General features: G+C 33.9%; 1 protein-coding gene across 1 annotated transcript in view; it reads left to right on the forward strand.

The window, feature by feature from the left end:
• Positions 1 to 23,613, forward strand: part of LOC118746906 (collagen alpha-1(XVIII) chain) — a gene marked incomplete at both ends in the record, with an annotated part of 818,664 nt that overhangs the window by 684,220 nt on the left and 110,831 nt on the right. The window contains 1 exon segment of the mRNA XM_036480887.1: positions 5,941 to 6,063. Within this exon segment, the coding sequence (XP_036336780.1) occupies positions 5,941 to 6,063 (123 nt within the window).

Below are 23,613 nucleotides of genomic sequence, written 5' to 3' on the forward strand. Positions count from 1 at the left end.
GGCAGAGCTGAACTTTTACAGTGAATGTTCTTATAATTCATTTCGCATCTGCTGAATACCTTATCATGAGGTCGACCTACCCTGAAAGCACTAAATGCCTACTTATGGCATTTTCTGGAACCTCTTACTAGGAAGACTTACTTAGCCTACTCCTTGGTTCATTTGAACCCATCTATAAAAATGTAAACTAAGTCAGCCATCCTCATTATCTCCCGATGGGCCCCGATCACATTAGTAGATTTGATATTTTTTCCAAATCAAAGGTCTGGGATCACCACGTATTCTGTTCGTTCAGCAATTTTTGGCGCTATGCTACCATGTCAGGTATCAGTTTTAAATGCTACATATATTGATCGTCAGGTTCGGCGGTATAAAATACAACAGTTTATGGATTATGATTCTGAGTGCCTCTCAGAACTCTACCATTACTCCTTTTTGGGTAAGGTTTATTTTATTTCCGTCCCTCAGAGTAGTACTCCATGGAATAATATAAGTCGGACGATTACCGTCATGGTACAATAACATAAAGAAGGCCCCAGTTTGAGCCCAGCATATTTTGCTTAATTAGATCGTAACCAAGACGTTGAATCGACTGGACAGTTTGCTATGGAATATTACTCGAAGGGGCTTAGTGTTTTGCCTGAGCTGGAGACTCGATACCCTCAACTCAGGGCCAGCCTAATCTGGAATCTTATGTTTTCTAATAAAGCTTCTCATCCCAGTTATAACTATTTAGGTAAATTTAATAACCATAAATAACAAAATATTATTACCAAACAAAAATTTTTATAATTTTCTTAAATCTAAATGCTTTTAAGAATATCCTTATATATATTTTTTTTGCGATTTAGGAATGCCTTCATTTTAAGTCTAACAAAGAGTGCATAATTAGGTAATTTATCATTTTCCAGTGGAATCTGCTGCGCAAAAAAAAATATATGTTAAAGTCCGAAAATAGATGCATTAAAAAAAAAGTAGTACAAACATACAAACATATGTATGTGAAGATATGAAACGAACCCATGAAATAAGTATACGAGTAAAACAGAAGTTGTTAGTGAACAGAGCACACAAAATTTAGCGTATGTGTGCTTGATGCTTGTGAACGTATTAAAACAATTAATCATTCGCACAATTACGAACTGGAGTTCAAAACTAATGGGCATTTACGAAATACACATAGCTCATTTGCATGCCCCCTCTCAGCGTTGTGCACATTTGTTGGGCCCAAAACACTCGAAAACGCGACACACTAAATTGATGTTGTCTGATGATTATTTTGATAGCAATAAAGCTTCTTCACATAAATACATGCATATACATATTTAAATATGTGCTTAAATAGTCTACATATACTATATAGTATTGAAAGTATACCCTGCAGAAAAAAATGATCAATTGATAAAAAAAAACATAAAGCTAACTTTAAACTAGTTGAGAAGTAGTGCAGAAGTAATGCAGACGTAAATGGGCTTATTGTTTTCTTTAAACAAGTTTCTATTAAAAATCCTCATACAAATTTTACTATGAATACACTTTCTTATTGCACTTCACAACAAAAAAAAAATACTTTGTATCTCTTATTGATATTTTATGTCCAATGTAGTTAGTTACAAGTTAGTTGACATCTCATGCAGAGCTAACCACCCTTGAATATTTCGCGGCCATCGCCATAGAAATATAGTTGTCTTTCCTCGAAGAAAATATACAGATAATAGTGATCTTTATTTCGCTCCTAATCAACTTCAAGTTAACTTATAGTGAGATACATTTCCCGCAAGGTACTTTTATGTACATATGTATGTACGTATACCAAATTAAAACAATTTATAAATTATAATAGCTTTTGCTTGTCCACGGAGTTTAGAATAATACTTAACAAAAAAAATCGAGCCCTAACCGCCAAAATAACGTAAGCGACATTTTTTTCAAAATTTTCTTTTTGATGCAGAAATATTCCTGGAGCATCGAGGTACATTCCTGCATCAAAAAGAAAATTTTGAAAAAAATGTCGCTTACGTTATTTTGGCGGTTAGGGCTCGAAATGTTAAAAGAAGAAAGCATGTACATATGTATGTAGTATGTACATCACAAAAATTGCAACAACACAGACTGAAATATAAAATACATGCATATGTTTAAGCATACATACATACATATTTGTTTTATCTCGCGCAGTCAAATTAAGCGCTTTAGTGATAATAAAATTTTTTTCCTACATCGTTTTCGGCGAATTGAGGCTGTGATAAGTTTCACTGCTGCAAATGTGTTCGGCCCCGCTTGCAAATTAAGTAATAAAAGTGACAAAATTTTTTTTCAGAAATCTTTCTAAAGATTAGTACCTATAGTGTAAAGTTTATAATGAAGCTTATTTTCATTCATTGTCGGCTATTGTTTTTTTCTTTTTTCAACTGCTTGTTGTGCTACCCTTTCGACAGTCATTCAGTTTCATTCTTAGGCTTGGGGTATTTATAGAATTAAATCTTGCTCTGCTTTATTGTTGCATTCTAATATATTCTTAGGACGTTCAGCAGCCTTACACCTCTATCAAAGTGCAGCGAAAATCTGCAGAATAATGCTAATTCGAGCGAGCATTGATCGATTATATCAATATATAGATTAAATAAACAATAAGTGATGAAACTGCCATAAATTAATATATTGTTATCGCTTAAGATTTTGCTAGTATTGCACTGATGCGCTTGAAGTTTAGTAATGCATATTTAAAAACTATAATCGCATTTTCTTGGAATAAATGAGAAATAGGATTCGCTGATTTTTACATAGAAATCACTTTCCAATTTTTTTTATAAATTCTTCTTTATTATGAAATACTAGAATATGTGCTAAAAATTTCTAAAGAAGTGGTCTACCTTTAGCTGAAATGACGACCTGTATTTGCTCAGGATTTTATAGAAACAGGATTTCGACCGTAATTTAGGTATGGTTCATAAAATGAAAGTTTCGGGAGTTTTCAAAAATTTCTGCAGTTTTTTTCGCAATGATTCAGAATTTTATGCTTTTTTAATAATTTTTTTTTTTGGGAAATTGTTGGATTTTTATCGGGATTTTTCAGGATTCTGCGCGTATGGTGAATTTTCGCTTTCTTTTATGTTTTTCGAGAAACTTTCAATCTTACGCCAACTCGTTATGGCTGATGGTTTTAATAAACCGCTTTTTACAACGCTTTTATCAACTTGCAATGTTGTGGATCCAGAAACTTTCAATGTTGTGTGTCCGACACCATAAAACATCTGTAGTGAATAGAGCGAGGTAGATGACATCTAGATGTCGCCCTATGTACTACGTTTGCTACAGCGGAAATAGACGACACGCCATTTCTTTAAATAAAATTAATTGGTGCTCGTTTGTATGTACATACATATGTAAATGCATGTGTGTGCACCTTTCTATTAATATCGTTGAATTATTTTAATATCTACTGCAAAATTTTATTCAGACAGGACTAAAAAGTAGAAAATAATATTTCTCAGTCCCATAGAATTTGTTTTGATAACTTTTGATTTTGAAATTTTAGCAAAAGTCATTATAAGCAATCTATGAAATTGAAAATGAAAAGCGTGGGGCGCATGTAATACACTTGAATTGATATGAAAAGTAATATATGTATGTATGTATGTGGGTATATGAATAACGACCGCTTAAAATCGATTTCAAAGTTCTACTTTCGCTGTAGAAATTTTAGGTCTACGTTATGTAGTTTGACTATTGTCAATTAAATCGAATGCTTTGTATTGCATGCGCTCCACGTTTTTCATTTTCAATTTCATATATTGTTTATAATGACTTTTGCTAAAATTTCAAAATCAAAAGTTATCAAAACAAATTCTATGGGACTGAGTATTATTTTCTACTTTTTAGTCCATTTATAAAAGCGTTGTATATTAAAAAGTTTTTTTTTGTATTATTTATTCAGTTTGGTTTTCTATTGTCTGCCGAGGAGCGACCGCTTAAGAATTTTGTTTTTTTTTTTCTTCCTTTCTTTCGTTGGATCGGACCAGGAATCAAACGCGGTTCATGTAGGGTTCGGAAGCCGCTTTTATGATTGCCTGAAGATTAAAAACCAAAATTCGCATACGGTGAGCTAGAGTGGCGGACTTTTATCACAGAGTGACGGACAACTTATCGGAAAATGCATCTAGAATTAAGTTCCCACGACTAATACTATGTTCACGTTGAAATATTAACTCGAGTTTAACGTTTTGAGTTAACGAACAGCTGTCAGGTGTTCTCGTTGGGGTGTTTAATAAACTCCGAGTTTAGTTTGACGTTTGTTTATTTACTTTCGCTTATTCGCATTCTGCTAACATATTTTTACGAAAATGCCTTCGAATATAAAGATTGTTTTTTTTTTTGTAGTGAAAATATATTTCCAAACTATTCAAAAATATGTGGAATTGGATAGTACATGTGCAAATATTGTGCATTGAAGAACCAAAATTTCAACTACTCGAATAGCGAATGTTTATCGCTATACCATCTTAAGTGCCTTTCACCTCCCTCCCCTACTCAAGTTGCAGCTCAAAAAAACAGGAAATTTGAAAGCTGTAAACATTTCTAACGGTACGTTCACACAGAAAGCGGGGCCGAGCTGAGGGAAGCTTTCAAATTGCTGTAGCTATATGATAGTGTTCATACAGCAAGTCTTTTCAGAAGCGTTATGGAGCTGAAATCCAAACAGTTTTTGATTTTGAATTTTCTATATAAATTTTCTTGACGCTGCTAAAACAAGATATTAAAATATTCAAATAAATACGAATATTACAACAAATCCTTTGAATAAAATTGAGCAAATATTTTTGCCGCTTTTCATTGGCGGTAAGTTTTTTGATATTTTTGCAGCCGAATCCAAGAGAAAAGCTCCACTTCGCTTCGTTCAGTGTGAACACCGGCAGCTTCGCTTTGTTCCGCCTTGCTGCGCTCGGTGCCGCTCTGCTCTCTGTTTGAACGTACCCTAAGGCATTTTCAGAGGCCAAAATAAGGAACTTTTTTTTTAATAATATTCAACACTAAAAACAATGTATACTAATCGCATATGTATATACATACATATACATTTTTTTCATGGTATGGTCGGTGGAAAAATATGTAAACCTGGTCATTATTTCTATTGACGGTTGTCTTAAGCTTTCATTACTAGGAATTTTTGTCGGACTAAAATCTTCTTTCACCGTAAATAAAAAAATCTAAAATTTTTTATTTCAATTTAAGCTTTTGCTAAGTTGAAGATGCAGACATCAAACAATTCCCATATGAATAGCATACGCTAAGAAATAGTTTTCTCATCTTCTGACGAACGTATAACTTTGAGTTGTGTCACTTTGAAGACAGAAAGTGTGCGATACCCTATTGCTGTCAGTATAAGTGCAGACACACACATTTTGAGAACCTCATGCATCTACACCTTACAGCGTGTATTTTATTTTAAATTTTAACTCTACAGATTGCAACTATACAATGTATTATGCTTACGTATCTATGTATATAAATTTGGTTCCAAAAACCAAATTTATTTACAAAATCTTTATCTCCCTTAAAATCACACTAGTAATTCTATCTTGTGCCAGTATTTTTGTTTGTACATAAATATATGCTAAGCGTTGAATTATTAAAACGTATGCACAATTTGATAACAAATTTATTGTTGCATAATTTTGAAATGTGAGCACGCGCTCATCCCAAATGCACAATCATAAGTACTACAATCAAGTAAGCGTATAAACATAATTTAGCATTAGTCATGCGGTTTGTGTCGCGCAAATGCGCACAACCGTACATACAAAAATATGTGGGTACATTTATCTGAGCGATTTAACGAATTTATGTACATGCGGCAAATATAAATTCCTGTTTACGATACGCATTTTCCAACAAAATACAAAAATTTAGATAAGTAAATATCTGTTCTCTCTTTTGCAGCTTGGTACATTGGTACCCATTGCCACACCCGCCCCACCGACTACTGTCGCACCGCCAGTACGCGTCGATATACAATCATCTAATCTGCTCAATAACCTGCCGCCACTACTAAATACGCCAACGGTAAGTGAAGTGAAGAGAAGGAGGGTTTTCCTTTTTTTGTTCAAATATTTTTTTATGTATATGTTTTTGCGTGTTTGTGTATATGTTTTTTGGGCTACTTTTTTTTATTTTTCGCGATGTTAAAATAATGTTTATTAGTTGTAGAAGAGTTTGTCCTTTTCAATCGATTTTTGTTGGCTGAGTCTCTGTCATTTGAATTCAGTCACGCAGCCGTACGTAAATTTTGGTAAATTATCTGCGAAAACAAATAATTTTTTTCTAACTAGTAACGTTGGAGCTAAAATTTTCAAATCTATTGAAAGTGACAAATTTCTTCTCAGTGATATAGTTATGTATACCGCTCGGTTTAATAGCTTTTTCAGACTCATAAGCCATATGTTAACAAAGTGTACAATATTACAAATATAATGTGCATACCCTAATCACCACAACTGACACAAATAATTGAAAAAAAAGAGCACACAACGCAACACTCGAAATACACCAACTAAAACTCCATTTTACTATTTATTTGTGCTACGAACACTCCAAAAGTAGCGACAGATGGCAGCGTTCGTTCGGATGAACTTGCCAATACGGAATTATCTCCGACGACAGTTGATCCACATTAACCCCAATGTGAGCTATTTGCAAAAATTAATTTTTTTAATTTTTTAGATTTACATTTGTTATACACACATAAGTATATTAATACATAAGGGTGGTCCTAAAAAGTATCAATATATAGATTTTATATTGGCCACCCCTTAATTTTTTTCCTACGTACAAAAAATAAATACCTGCAGGAACACATAAAAATTTTTAAAAAAATTTTGGGATTCTAAAAAATTTTATTTTTTTCATCGCAAAGATTCGACAAAAAATTTACCTAAATCTGATAAATAAGACATACTGTCGAAACTTATTAATTTTAAGTTAATATTTTGTCGAATTTCTGCGATTTTTTTTTAATTTAAAAATTTTCATGGATATCAAATTTTGATTGCAGAACAAAATAAGTGGTTGTCCCATAATATCGATATTTTAAGCAACACCACATTTAGAATTTTGTTTTATTTTATTTTATATCACATAGATATTTGAAGCTAATAAGATTTTAATTTTATTATACAGTGACACAAACAAATGTCCACGTGTTGATTTTCTATAAATACTCGTAATGTTTTTCTAGCTAAATTTTTTTTTGTTATTTTTATATAAAAATATCGTCTAAGCCTTAACCAAAACCGTGTAAATCACAGTTTCAAAATTTATACAAAATTTAGGGAAATTCAACAAATTTTCATCAAAATTTCAACTTTTTATTCTGAATTTCTAAAAAATTTTTGGATAAGCAGTTCTATAGCCCATAAAATTAAGTATAACGAATTGCAAGTTTCAAAGGGCTAAATATTTTAAAAAACCCGAAAAAGTAGCTTACAAAAAAAAATCTCAAAAAATAACGCGCTTTTTTAGCCTTTTGAAACTTGCACTTCATTACACTAAAACTGAATGGACTAAGAAACTGCATACCCAAAAATGTCCTAGAAATTCAGAGTTTAAATTTTGATGAAAATTTGGTGAATTTTCCTAAATTTTGTATAAAGTTTGAAACTGCAATTTACACGGTTTTCGTTAAAGCTTAGATGATATTTTAATATTAAAAAAAAAAATCACGTGATCATTTGTTTGAGTCACTGTGTATTATAAAAAATTTTATTCTAATTTATCGAAAAAGTCAACTATTACAAATTTCGAAATTGAAATGTATGTTTGCTAACCGAACCCACGACTTCGCGGCTCGCTTAATACGCAAAATTGCCATATGTCATTTTACAATTTTGATTCACATCAACAGCTCAGTTAATCCGCATTAACGTTGCCGTCTGTCTATGCTATAAAGCATTCAACTTTCACCTGAACTAAGTAGTTACAATTACACCGCACTCATCCACATTTTCTCAAGACCACTGGCCATTTGCAAGTTTTTTCAAGCACTCAACATAATTTCTTTTACAAAAAACTTTTTTAGTTTTTGCTAACATTTCTTCTAAATGAATTTTTATCAATAAGTACTTTTCCTTACACTCCAGTTAGTTGCATTCACTCTCCCTAAAAATATATTTTTGTTTTCTCATTGCAAACTACTTTACTTTTTTGCGTTTTCTCTTGTTTACCTCGTGTTCGTTGCATTCATTTACCACATTCTCCTGCAAGCGCAAATAAATTTTCGACTTTTTCGTTACAGTCGAAGTTCGCGTAGTCGATTTAAATTCTTTCCTTTTCGTATTTTATTTGAATTTTTTTTCTTTATTTGGAATTATTTCTATCTTCGCGCTTTATGATCTAAACTAAAAAATATTTTTGGAAAGAAATACATATTACATCAATTTGATATTTTTTTTCTTATACTTATCTAGTTTCTTCTCTGGGTCTTCCTTTGCTTACATGTTTTTCTTTTTAAATAGTTTAAGACTTGGTTTCACTAGAAAATGGCAATGAGCTGTTATTTATTTCAACCGCATTCATTTCAGAAGCTCTTAGCATTCAAAAGACATGAAATCTTAAACTTTAAGTTGAATAGACCAAGAATGGGAAGATAATCACTTTTATTCGTCGGAATAATTTTCTGTTTGTTACCGCATAATTTTGGACCACGTTAACCGATTCCTATAAATCTTTTATTATAATATAGTTACCCTAAGTATCGCTAAGTTAATAGTTGCGGCACAAATAAAATTCATCTGGAAAATAATATGGTTTTAGACAGGCGATTTCTTTTATATGTAGTGGATCTGATCGATAAACCTGCTGAAATGTAAGGCTTGCTGTTTTTGTCTTTTTAATTAATTGTTACATATAGGTGAAGTTGTTTTGGTACTGCCAAGAAAACCTTGTTTGAGGATATTTAGCTAGGCTGTAGACGATTTAGGGCATTTCATAGAGAATTTCCAATCGGTTAAAATTTGACCAATCGGCTGAGACCGAATCACTGATCAAAAAAGGGTTGGCTTGTGAATAAATACAATTTACAATTTGTTATTCTTAGTAGCGAAATGGAGTATTTTTCATACTATTTCTCCTTTTAGTAGCAGTATGGTACATTTTGCTGCAAATGCATACAAAGTAGTACATATGTAGAATAAAATTAATGCGAAACCCTTGTTTTGTTTGATTTTAACGTGTTTTTATACACATACATATACCGTTTCTTATAACACACATGTAAAAAGTAGTAAAAAACTCGACCGAAGAAACACAACTGGTAAGAGGGTAAGAATGGAAAAAATTAGAGAAAAATTGCCATGACCAGGGATGACATGATCGTCTGTGCAACAGCGCCCTAAGCGATTTTGGCCGGGTTCAACAAAGCACGCCAGTCGTTTCCCTTCTAAGCCGGCTGGAAATTATATTACTATCTGTGAACGGTGGTTGTATTACAGGTTAAGTGGACAGCAGATGGTAAATTGTTTAGCCCATCATACCCAATAAAGCAGCTGTACAAGCAGCAACATGAGTGATGCGTTTTTTTTCTAGCGTATTAAAGTTGTTGTATCTAACTAAATCTTGATTCCAAATATTACACTTCGACCGATACTCAATCAAAGATATATAGGGTTTTGGCCCAGAAACGGCATACTGTAGACCGGTTGGGATAAGTTCTATAATATGAAATTCTATAGTAAAATAAAGCTGCCTTATTTTATTTACGCTTTTCTTAATATTAAGCTTCTACCTACAGGGTTGTACTAGACTCTTTGCTTATTCGCGATACGACTATGACTTCAATCGGAGCTTTATAATAAAATTTTTGGCTCTCAGGGAAGGCAGCCGTCTTGAAGTCTTTGTATACAAAATAATCTCCTTTTACCAAACTAGGAAAGCAAATGCGAAACGTAATCCACTAACTTGATTTTGAAGAAGAAAAGATTTTCACTTTTTGAAGAGTTTAAAATGTTAAAAAACAAAAGACTTATTTCCCAACTATGTAATCGTCTTTGTCAATAATAAGTACCACTCGAAAATGTTGTAATTGAATTATAAACTGTTACTTACTCTAAAACTTACAAACTAACCGGGTATACTATGAATATCAAGCACTTATTTTAATGTTTTTGAAATGCTGATATGTGAACACTGTCATGAACATATAAATAACTGAAGTCATTGCAAATTTTTTACGATGCCTTACATTGTATTATCATATATTTGGGATTCCACTTTTCACTTACCTCACGCCCGAAACTCACATAAAACTCTTCGAACATTAAAGTTCATATGCACTTAACTATTTTTATGTACGACACAGTCATAAATTTTTAGAGCTACAAGCGTTTTCCTAACTAATTAAATGTTCCTCGCTTTTCTATGAACGCACCTCATTCGCGGCATACTTCGCACAAAATTGCAATCAAATCCATATTAGTTTATTTTAATGGGTCAAAAGGTTGACATACAAATGAGAGAATAGTAAGCAGCGTAGCGTGAAAAAACGCAATAATGAATGAAATGAAAAATTTAGATATATCTTTGGCAGGCTAATAGAAAAAAGCAGCGGTGAAAAATATTAACAAGTATGCTTGCTTTAGTTAAAAATTATGAAACAGCAAGCTCTCGTAAAGGGGATTTTTCTTACAATCGAATGAAGAGAGAATAATATTGAAGATTGTAATTTTTTTCAAAAGAAGTAGTTCAAAATTTTTGTAGAAAGTACATAAGGCTGAAGGTGATCGGCCTGTAAGAATTAATGTGGAATCTTTGCCTGACTTTGGTATCATAAATAAGTATTTCTGAATTAATTAGACGTCAATGATTATTGTTAAAATTTCTAAAAGAAATTTAGCTTTTTAAACGTGTCTTTCAACGCATTTCACATTGAGTATTCTTTGAAGCAAAGCATATGGAACTGGCAGCAGTAGAACAGCCATTACCGGTGCAATGTGCAATGGTATGGAAGCAATTTCAAACTTTTTGAAGAGAAAAGATATTCATTAGGCAACACTGAACCAAAAAATTATTGCTGATTGTATGCGGGATTGTATCTGCAACATGAGAAACTCCCAAAAAAAGAAGGCTACCAGGAGAATGTTTTAAAAAAGTAAAGAAGTTCTCAATTATGGAAGGGAAGTGGAACCTATCAAAGGTACGCTTTGGAATTCATCTCGTTCTGGATGTTATATATTGGCTTAAATCCAAGTGGAAAATAAATAATGCGTTAAATAAAACACGTGCATCCAAAGTAGTTGGATATTTTCATCATGTATACCTGCCTTTTGTTTTCACGTAAGATCGAAAAATATATGACAAATAAAGATGCTGTTTCGAAGAAAATAAATCTTGAATCATTGAAAAGGATTTTAAAATCTCTTATCCTTTGCGGGAAAAATTGGTAAAACTATTTTTTGTACCGTATTCGGCGGCCATAAATATATGCCACCGTAATTATACTACTGGCGCGATCCTTCTTTTGATTTTTGATTTGCAAAAGTGGTAACATATGTCATCGAAATTGAAGTCAATCCCTATCTAAATTGAGAATAACCAGACGAACAAGTCGATCTTCTTTTATTCTAGCACGAAGTCGATTTTTGTTCAATTTAAGGTTTCAAAATGGACCATTTAACTAAAAAGAATGCCGATTTTTTTCTTTCATAACGCGAACATTTTCGATTTTTTTTAATACATATACTAATGATATTCCCTCACCAGGCTTTGAATTTCGAAACATTGCATATTAAGCAAATCAACCATTAAATTAAATCGTTAATTATTCCATACGATATTTTTCGAGAATACCTTGCTAGAAGGCAATTTTCCTTGTCCAGCTCCCATTTAGTAATCGAAGAGGTGATTCGCGTGGAATTCTTCTCTTTATTCACTTGAAGGTCCACCAAAGTGAACAGTCAGTCGCCATGAAGTAGACATAGAATGAAAAATTGATTGCTTGCTTTCTTTTCTTCTGCTTTGTATAAGTCAGGCAACTCTTTTGTACAAGTATTTAGTTCCAGATAAAAGTAACACGTAAAATCACGCTTCGTTCAGCTGTAGTCTCAACATCATTTTAGTTTATAAAACTAAAAGGAAAAGCAAAGAAATAAATAAATAACTAAAATTCTTCGCTAATAAAACTTTAACGCGTCTCCAGCCAATCAAGTAAGATTTTTTTTCACAGCATTCCCAAAAACTAGTGGCATGTGTTTTCTTTATATATTCAGTACCTTCATATGTGAGCCACAATTCGCAGCAAAATGACTGAATTGGAAGTAATTGTAGTATGCCCATATACATATGTATGTGTGTGCCTATGAACAGAGAGCAATGTAAAAGCAATAACATAATAAGAACCAAAGGAGAATGTTAAACCTACGAATAACGTTTTGTACATTTTGATACACAATAGTTTGTGGGGAATTCCAGCCCAAACCGGGCAAAATTTGGCTTTTGCATCTTCGATTTTTTTTCATAATTTTCTATGTTATAGTATCAATTGAGGCCACTATGATTGTTTTAGTCTAGCCATTTTCGAAATATCACTTTTTTTAAATGCTCATAACCTTGCACCGCTTGGAAGCATTTTAGTTTTAATTTTTCATTTTTGCAAACTCGAATTGAAAAAAACATATTTCTATAATATTTGCATGGCGTATTAGCAACAATATTTCCTGCTCAAATAGCATTTCTTCCTTCGCACTAAAATATTTGTTTTGACGCAGCCAGAGTTCTTGGCGTTGAGTTGGACAAAATTTTCTAGTTTTTCATTAATATAAGGATTCGAAAAAATAGCACTCATTGTTATCGAATTTTATATTAGATAAACATTTTAAAATTTTAATGAAAATTTTTTAGAAATACGCTACTGAAAATGTTTTCGATTTCATTTTCCCAACGGGTTTTGGAAATAAAAAATTTCAAAAGAAATGGCCGAAATAGGTAAATTTTTCGCAACCATTTAAAAAAAAAATAATTAAATTTTTTTCTAAAATCGATATTTTGACAATGATATGGTTGGACATAAAAATTAAAAGACAATCATGCTGGTCTTTCTTCACTGGTACTATAGCGTAAAAAGTAAAAAAAAGTAATAATAATTGGAAATGTCAAAGTCAAATTGTGCTGGAATGCCCCATGTACACAGGTATGTAAATCTTCACCTACGCACGCAGTCCTGTATGAGGTAAGAAAATCTGTCCAATTGAGGTCACAGGTGAAATAACAGTAGCGGCACACAGGCGATAACGCATGAATTAAGTGGCAAAAAGAACTGATTGCCCTTACTTATACAAATGTCTGTAAAATAGGGTGGTCCAAAAACGGCAAAGTCGGAATTGTAATGCTCTCAACCCCTAGGATTATTCTATATCAAAAAAAGTATACCCCAATTTTTTTATTTTGAATTCAAAAAATATTTAAAAGTCGCTCCAAGCGCTCAAAATTTAACCTATATTTAATATGGAAAAAAAACAACTTTTCGTAGAAATTTTACAGAATTCTTCAAAATCGATATTTTCGAATGAATGAAAAAATAGAGGTATATACTTTTTTCGCTGTTGAACAATCGCCGGGGGTGAGAGTATAAAAATTCTAACTTTACTTTTTCACATGCATTTCAGGATCACCCTAATGGACATACATAAACACATTTGAACCGAACATACGAAAAACGCATGAACCCAAGTTAGGTATACAGATGCTGCTAGGTTTACTTAGCCGATGGCAAAGGTTAGCCGAATTGCAGCAGCGTTGTTAGGTGAATAAATGGCGTTGAATCCAAATTGAAACTTGTTTGCGCTCAATTTGAGTTTAGGCAATTTAACTCAATGCAAAATTTATTTACCTCAAATGTTTGGCTGGAGACAATACGCAGGTGTGTTGGTATATGTATACGTCTATACATATGTACATATACTTGTACATACATAGGTGTATACGCGTACAAACGAGTAGACGCAAGTACGCACTTACATATATATGTATGCGTGTGAGATTTTATTCAAACGCAATCACGTCCATTGTGGGTGAACGTAAATATGTATGTATGTGTACATTCATAGGTATGTAGGTATATGTTTAAGCAAAATCTACATCGCGTCACTATGCTAACCAAGCCATTATCCTTTGCTGTAGTTACTTTTTTCTTTGCCCATTGGTGGCGGCAGCAGGATTATTTCACTTAGTTTTCTTTGGCAGCTGCGGCTCGAGTTTCGTATTTTCTTGTTTACCCTCTGTGTACTTCTTTATTTTTCTGCAAAATTGCCCATCACTTTTCATTGCCGTAGACCAGCATTAAAATTTCACGAGCATTGTGGAAATTTTGCTGTCTAAATTTTTCTTTCTGCCATAATGTAGCCTGCGTGCCATTAACCCTTTTCCAACAACTATCCCCGCTCACAATTTTATTTCGTTTTTTTTTCAATTTGATGGCCTTGAATTGCTAGTTACTTTGATTTCTGCTGCTTCGGCCTTGGCAATAAATTGAGATATCTAATGTTGTGATTTTTTTAACCTCGCATTTTTGTTAGTTGCACTACCAAGAAGGATACTTCGAGTGCCAAGAGAACGCGTAAGTGCTTGAAAAACTCATTATAGAAAGGACGAGTATAATAAAGTTTGTAGTTTGAGGTATCAGTAATGAGATTTATTTTTTTTGTGTTATTACAACTTATATGGAAATGACTAAATAATGGAGTATTGGATTGAGCAGTGTTATTAATAAGTAAGAATGTAAATATCAACGTGATGGTTATGCAACGTTAACTACTTTACAATGTTAAGCTACGGTTATCTTCACAGACTTAAATCTTCTAGCTATTTATAAGTTTTAGCTACAAAATAGGCTCTGTATCTTCTTTTATTTAAAGTAAAGTTGCAAAATTGGTGTAGCAATTTTACTCAAAAACTTCTATTTAAATTTTGATGAACTTTTTATAGTTTTTTAAGAAATAAGTGGAGTCAATGCAGTCAAAATGTAAATCAGTTCTCAAGGTAAAGGGGGTGTAACAAATACATTAAAAGCATCATATATATTAGTAATGATAATCGGAGTACAAGAAATTTTAATACGCTCTTCTTCTCCCTTCATGCTGGCTCTTGATGTTACCTTACTTTATCTAGAACCTAAATGTGCCAAGCCGGTTTCTAAGTGCAGAAGGCTCCAGGGAGCCACTTTGCTCATCTCTAACTTAATTCATCATAACTCTGTATGTATCAAAATGTCAGACGATAGAGATTTATGGTTTCAGTTTGAAAGTTATCTTGAAGAGGGTTGCCACTTCTTTAACAAGTCGAATTTAGTTAAATTACGGATATTGCAGATACGCAAGTTATATGAAATCCTAAAACGAAGATCTGCACCGCTTGTGGAGAAACGGAGAGGCCAAAGGGGTCCTGTTTTTTGCAAGATAATGCACCCGTGCACATACGCGAGTTGCAAGGCGTGCCCTGGCAGCCACCATACAATTCAAACTAGGCCCCCAGCGATTACTTTCTGTTCTCCAATTTGAATAAAAACCTCAGAGGATGAAGATTTTCGTGTGAAGAAGAAATAAAGATGGCTGCAGACGAGCAATTCGAAGACAACGGCGGCGAATATTTTTTCACTAGGTTAAATGTAAGAAGTACCTCGAAGTAGAGCAAACAAAAATTGTATACATTTCTATCAGCTATTTGAACACCTTTGGCTCAAAACTCCCTAGCCTCCCCTCGTAGACTTTCTTGAATCGGCACAGTGCGATTTGAAATTTGATGAAATGAAAAACCAACACCATGCGCGATATCTCTTCACTCAGATACGGCTAGAGGGGTTATGATACAATTTGCCACAAGAATCGCCTACAACTCCGGCTAATATTTTGAAGTATATTTTTAGAGTTTTGTAGAGGACTTCCACTTGTTTAAAATTCAAATATATCTCATAATGTTTTCCTATGGGTATCAAACAAAAGGGGTTAAGGAAAATTTTAATCTGAATATATTTTTAAGAGTGCTGCCACCTGTTTCAAAAATAAAGTTCAAATTAATTATATCCACACAAGTTCTGCGAAATATTTCCATATTATTTTGCCAAGAGAAAGAGTTTTAAGAAAGCTTTGTTTTTTTTTGATAAGGGTTGCCACCCATTTATAAAGGTTCGAGTTATTTTAATAAAACATGGGGCACCATGCTATGTACATAAATTAAGCCTTACAGGTGTGCCATGCATGGAAGAGGTGTACAAAATCTTTGTTTCGAAAATATTTTTTGGAAAGGCTTGCCAACTGTTGAAAAATTCAAGCAGAATTTAATGAATTTTTTAGGTAAAAATATAATATAAATAATTTTCCAAGTTTTATAAATTCTTAATTTTTTGCAAAGTCTTGGCCAATGGTTTTGGCATTTAACGTCATACGGATTCACTGGCTTTGTTACTATTAGTTATGCGCATAATTTTCACTTTTCACATTGTGGCCAAACTTCTTTAAGACAGCAATAGATCCATTGTGAAATTACAATAAAAATTGGTAATATTCGGAGTTGCCACGAAACATAAAATGTTAGCAGTCTTACCAAAAGGGTTACATTTTAAAGCAGTGCTGCGTATTACAAAACTTGGAAAATATTGTAGTGGATTGTTTTATTTATACGAAACGAAAAATATTTTTTCGATTCGGTTTTGGCATTTCAAAAAAAAAAATAATAATAATTCTTTCATAGTTATGTTCGAAGCCCAAGAAAGCGGGGGTTTGGTTCAAGAACCAGTTCGTTTCGAAAGCGGCTTGCAGGCCTGCTAAACATAACTTTTTAACGCGCAAACTTGTTGAACGTTTTATTCTCTTTTACTAGGCTTATATTTTGTATTATTTTTATTCAAATTCGTCTTCTTCCGACATCGTATTTTGATTCTTGGATTCCCAGTTTTTTTCTAATTTTTATTTAAAAAACTATGTTTCGACATACTTAATACAATAATAAAGAAAACAACTAAACAAAAACAATAACAAAACAACAACAACAAAAATAGCAAAACCAATGGCATCAGCACAACACTTAAAGAAGACATTAACAAAAAATAAAATAAAACAACAGAAATATTAAACTTCACATGGAAATTTGTACACTAAACTCGAACACTTTGCATTCATTTGAAAATACAACTCTCTAAGTACATACTTAATAAATATAAATAATAAAAAAAACTTAGGTACTAAAGTTTGTCAATAATGAATGAATGAATAAGTGCTAAATGAAAATATAATAACAAACCCCCTTTTTCTTTTATCCCACGTCGAATGTAGTTTACAACAGCGCCAGAGTATGAAACGGTAAATATTACGGAACATTTTTAAATATTTACTAAAGCTAAAGTAATTGTTGTTGTCGGTTTATTTGTTGTTGTTTTTGTTTGTTAACATAGATTACCAACTGACTTATGCATGTCATGTTTGCATTCTAAACTTATATTAAGAAATTTATAAAAATTCTTAAATGTTTTATTTAATGCATTTTCACTTTCATTCACCACATTAAGCAAATTTCAACATTAGCCAGCGATGTTCATGGCGTACGCTTAACATTTTTATATCCACTATATTCGTATTGGAATTCAGATTCAGCAAATTTAACCCACCTCTTTTTTTATGTTACACACGGCTGCATGACTTCCTGCATACGCCCCCAAACAGGCATTCGGTATCCACCACGTCGTATGAGTAACACGTAATTTTTAAACGTATTTCTTGCGTTGTCATTTCCGCATTCCAATATGCGCGAGCTCACGAATAAATGCCAAAATGCTATTACGCGTTTTCAATACATCCGATGCATAGTGACGAAGCGCTGTTTACTGCGAACAATTGCTGTGGGTGGGGTGGGGGTTATGCACCCAATATATATATATATATGGGACGTTCTATACCAAAATGGACGGGGTTCTCCTTTATGTGTATGATTTGTCTCAAATTTTTACATCGAAATTCTCTATGAAAAGAGAGATTTGTTTAATTTTTGTTCTAGAAAAATTTTTCACATACAGATTTAAAAAAAAATAAAAATTGTGATTTTATACAAAACATTTGTATGTGAAAAATTTTTAAAGAAAAAAAATTAAAAATATTTCCTTTCATAGAGAACTTTGATTTGTGCATGTGATTTTTTTTTCAAATTTTTTCCTCGCCCCGTTCTCGACATATTTGGAAAACTATTAAATCGATTTTTTTTGTTTTTGTGCTGTAAATTTTTAAAAATGTATCTAATAAACAAGCTCAAATTTCATATTTACGTATTTATTATTTATGTTTATGCATCAGCCCTAAAAATTTGAAACAAATGAAACACATGAAGTGTGAACCGCGTCCATTTTGGTATGGAACGCCCATATTTTTTTTCTTTTGCTTTTTTTTGTGGAAATACTCACACTCCAAATGGCGACACTTACCGGTGCGACATGCGTTTGCTCAATTTTTATATCGTTTTTGATTTTCGAATGCATCGCTCGTTTTGTTTTTATTTCTTTTTGCCCGTTTCATATAATTTCATTTCCTGGAAACTTTATTTAATTCTTTATTCGTATTTTTTTATGCATTTGCCGTAAATGTACTTGTAGCTGTTGCCTTTGTTTTGTGCCGTTGTGCGCTTTCACGTTTTTTTACAGGTGCGCCCGCTCACATATGTATATGGATTGGTTCAATCCCACTTGACACTCTTCAGTTAAATGATCGTGTCGATTGTCACTCAACGTTATTAAGCAATAAATGCTACGCGATAAAATTTAAATATATTTTCTCAATATGTACTTGCATATGGTGCGCTGCACTGAGCGGCAGTGGGGTAACGCAAATGGTGGCGATACGATAAAAAGTGCGTTTAATGTTGCTTTTGTTTGATGTGCCTCATAAAAATATATATACCTATAGTACCTGAGACTATATATATGTAAATAGATATTTAGCATACAAGTACTTCAATGAGGCAGAGGCAATGGATTGCGGGCAAAAATAATCCGTTTTTTTGTTTTTGTTTTTGTTTTTAAAGGACATTTCATAATTGATGAAGGTAGACTGCTTAATTCAAACTTTTTCTTTATTTGTGTAAGCAATCAACAATCGGTTTTCAAACTGATTCTGTACTCAACCTTGGTGCTAATAAAATTTTCGGCTGAGCTATGCCAAATTTGCGTGGAAATAAAAAAAGCCCTTATAAAAAATAACATTGACTAAGTTGAGTTAGCTTTGGGCATAATATTCTTCCCTTCGTTAAAGGAGATATAAATTTTTATCAAATGTTATGATTTTTTCAATTTTAATAATTTAAGATACTTCATAACGCTGCTGATCTGTCGACTAGCAGACCCCAAGAGTTGGTAGTATTTAGTTGGAGATCTGTATGAGTTCGAGAATTTCCTGCAGACTTGATGGTTCATCCAAGGCAATTATTCTGGCATGAGGCTTGCATGGAATCTCATTCCAATTCACTGCTGCTAAGTTAGCGCTTATGAACAACTAAAATGGCTGATAGAATCTACGGATATTTCCACGTTTAGCTTTTCCGTAAGCATTACCTACCAACCTCTGTCTTTTGGAGGTCAGCTTTTCGAAGCTCACCTCCATTTTCGAGGCAGCCCTCTTTTGAGTTTGAACATGGTCTGTGAACTGTTATCGCCCTGTCAGCGAGACGGATTTCCTTTTTAGTCTCTATACCATCATATCGTGAGTGCGTTATACTAACGACAGACTTGGTACTTGTGAATGGTTTACGGTGGGTTGCGATTTAGCCTGCGTAGCGCTTCCTGGTGCCTATGTCCTCTAAGGATTACTTTGATTAGCATCAGCAAACAAAATTTTAATTTAGAAATGCTAATACTTAAAACTCTTTCGAAACTTAATTTTTTTGCTAAGTTCTTTTTAAGTTTTGAAAATCTAAAAAAAATTTTAAATCAACATATTAGGCGAATAATTGGAGACTTTCTTTGAATTCAAGATATAATTCTACTCAATAAAGAATTGGCTTCAATGCATTCTTTCGACATAAAAAAATATAACTACTACACATACAAAGGTCAATGTTTCTCAATGTTCAATGTAACACAAAGTATGCCCGAAATTCGTAAGATCCTCCTGCGAACAACGCTTTTATAGCATAAAAAAAATGCAAACGAATAAAGTGAAAAAGTCAAATGGCATCTACATAGATATATAACACTTGCACTTAAACACTTACAATAAACCACAGAGTACAGTGTATGACTTTACTTGAATTTGAATGCGTTGAAAATTGCGTGAGCCACTTAAGTAGTACATTTCACACTTTGGGTAACTAAACGCCATAATTTCCAAACACACCCAGTACTTTTACAATATTTATGCCTCGCCTTCACTTTTTACTCAGCATTTTTTTTTAATTTTTCTGCAGATTTACGCATTATGAATTCTTTAATAAAATTTTATTTCATGCGTATGCCTCCTCCAAAGTGTTGCGTATACGCCGCGTCGGACGCGTTTTCAAATGTCATCGTAAATAAAATGCGTAGACATTTAAATTTTATTTCTTTCATACGTTCACATGCACTGAAGCATTTTTCCATGCATATATGTATTTACTTAGCCATACCATATTCACATATTCACTGGCCTGATGCACAAGCCCGCCATTACTTTTAGACTCACTTAAAATGTTCTCGTCATTCGTCATGTGTTTTTCATGCTATTGTAATGCAAAATATTACTACTTTAAATAATGCGTATTTTTCACGCATTTCACTGTCATAATGGCGTCATGTACAGACACACACACACCCAATGTCACTAACGTTTCATCTTGATGTTGAGCTGCGCATAAAAACTGACAGATAAATGCGTGTCATTCACTGACATACACATTTTAAAACATTTGAAGAATACGTTTTTTAAGGGCTTCTCATTGTAAGGTCACAATGTCATGGCGTTTGTGTGGCAAAAATAAGAATAACAATGTCTTTAAATAAATACGTATGTATATGTTTATGAATGAGTGCAATCTTCGGCAAGAAAAACTTTACATAAAATCCCTATGAATGAATAACTTCGGTAACTGCAAAGGTTTCACACATTTTACTAGTACCTCGGAATGGTGGCTGTGCAAAGCAGCTTTCAAATTCAAGTTTTTAGTAACTAGCGCATAACTGACTTGCTAAAAAATTGTTTGTAGATAAATTGCTAAATAAGCCAAAGCTATGGCAGATCAGATCATTGACGAGCGAATAGCTTTTCTATGCACAAAAATTTAATTTAAAATGTGATACAGCCCTAGTCACTGTACACAATTTCATTTTTCGATAGCCCACTATCACTCCATTGAATTTTCTTACGATTTTTTGCATCGCTGGCCTTTCTAGGTAACCCCAGCGCTAGACTTGGCTTAACCTGGTATTTCCAGTTGGCACCAGTTGACACAGAGGAGAAACGACTGGCGAGCTTCGTTGAAATATAGTAAAACTGCCTCTTTAGTTTTTCTCTTTGACGTCAGGATCTTTTTTTAATGGACTTTGAAATTTCTATAATATGATTGAATAAAAAGATTATTCAAAAGATTCAGTGTATTGCAGAATAACAATATGGGTACCAATAAAAGGAAAAATAAGAGTAGAGTAGAAAAAAAATATTAATTTTTGGGTGCACCAGGACGAATAACTATTAAAAAAGTCCTTTTAAAACTTTTTCCTTGAATATCCTTTGAAATTTCCAATATTTACTTTTGAAAAAAAAAAAATAAAGAGAAAGTTTTGGGTTTAAGAAAGTATAAGTTTTCTGGCATCCTTTACAACGATAACAATTTTTTAAAAATCGGTTTGTAGTTTTTTTGTTTGCAAATATTTTTTTTTAAAGAAAAAGATATTTTTGCTTTTAAGTGTCTTTTCTCAAATTTTTATAAACGAAGTTAACAAATATGTATAACAGAAGAAAGGGGGTTTGATCACCTTTGCAACGATACCAATGTCTTAAAAATCGGTTAGTCATTTTTTGTAACTTTTTTTTATAAAATAAGGTATTGTAAGGTTGTAGGTGTTCCGACACTCCCCGAAATGTAGAAATGTACGATTTTAAGGCACTAAAATCTTAAAAAAAGCCAAAATGAGCTTTGACAAAGGCAAAAAATAAATAAATAATGTAATTTTGTTGTGTACTTCCTTTTTGTACAATGTGCCTGTCCAAGTAAAGATATAAAAAAATACACACAGTGGTCAAAAAATTATAGCCGAACCAATTTTTGCCAAGTTTTAACGTATTTTTTTTTTTTCGTTGGAGAGGGAAATACTTTATGCACTGGCCGGGGCGCTAGTCTCTATACTACCTTCCCCGAGTGTGGGACTCCCACCGAAGCGTGTTGGGCTACCCACAAAAACCCAAACTCCCGCCCGCAAGAATCCCGCATCTGGCACCGTAATTCTGCATGTCTTCAGATGCAGGAGCGCGCTGTTAGAGCCTTGGGGCTGCTCTTTTGTAGGGGCGTTTCATTCGGGTGTCCTCAGTAGACAACCGTCCTCTCGTTTGCCGCGGAGTACGAATTTCACGTATCTCGCAACTGCTTCCCACTTTTCTGCGCTGGAGATCATTACCCCAACTATGTTGTTCGGAGTTATGTCTCCGTGTCTTTCTTCCAGCATTCTGCGCGAAATCAAGAAGTGTTCCCAGGTGAAGAACGGTGAGTCCACCCTTCCCATTCTATGAAGATATTCTCGGAAGTAATCATGACCGGTGAGGAATTGCGTCAGGTAGAAATTGACTTCCCCATGTGGTCTGTTCAGCCATGTTTGAAGATCGGCTATCAGGGAGTGCGTCCATCGACCTTTTGTGCTCGCGTTCCAGTTTTGTTGCCACTGCTGGATCAGTTGCTCGCGCGCCCTTGCCGCGGCAGCTGCTCGACCTATCTCGGCACTGAGATTGTAAACCGCTTTTCGCTCGTAAGCAAGTAGCTCAATTGACATGACGCCAGAAATAACTAGAACCGCGTCCGCGGACACTGTACGGTATGCAGAAGCAATGCGTAGTGCCCCTCTGCGCTGTACCGAAGACATTTGAATCCGGTATTTTTTGACTTTCAATGCGTCAGCCTATATTTCTGCCCCGTACAGGAGCACCGATTGGACCGCTGTCATCATAAGCTTCCTGCGGCATGGCTTCGGGCCGCCCACGTTCGCCATCAGCCGGCTTAGAGCCGCCGTGCTCTGCGCAGCTTTTTCACATACTCCATGGATGTGTTCCCAGAATGTGAGTTTGCTGTCAAGCTTCACCCCTAGGTATTTTGTAGACCTAGAAGTCGTCACGAGTTGAGGTCCGACCATCATATTTATAATTGTTGGGATCCGTTTCCTGGTCAGGAGCACGATCTCCGTTTTGGCTGTAGCCAATTGCAGACCGTGATCGCTCATCCATCCACTGACGTTGCACATGACCTGGTTTAGCTTGAGCTGTGCTAGCTGGACATTTCTTGCTGTTATGACGGCGGCCACGTCGTCCGCGAAGGCGACAAGGAAGGCGCTCTCCGGCATTTCCGTGCGCAACCGCCGGTTATACATCTCTTTCTCTGACCTTGTGTTGTGTCGTACAAAAGCCAACGGTCTCT

Source organism: Rhagoletis pomonella, unplaced genomic scaffold, assembly GCF_013731165.1.
Source record: "Rhagoletis pomonella isolate Grant_MI unplaced genomic scaffold, Rhpom_1.0 Rhpom_scaffold_00011, whole genome shotgun sequence".
Lineage (NCBI taxonomy): Eukaryota > Metazoa > Arthropoda > Insecta > Diptera > Tephritidae > Rhagoletis > Rhagoletis pomonella.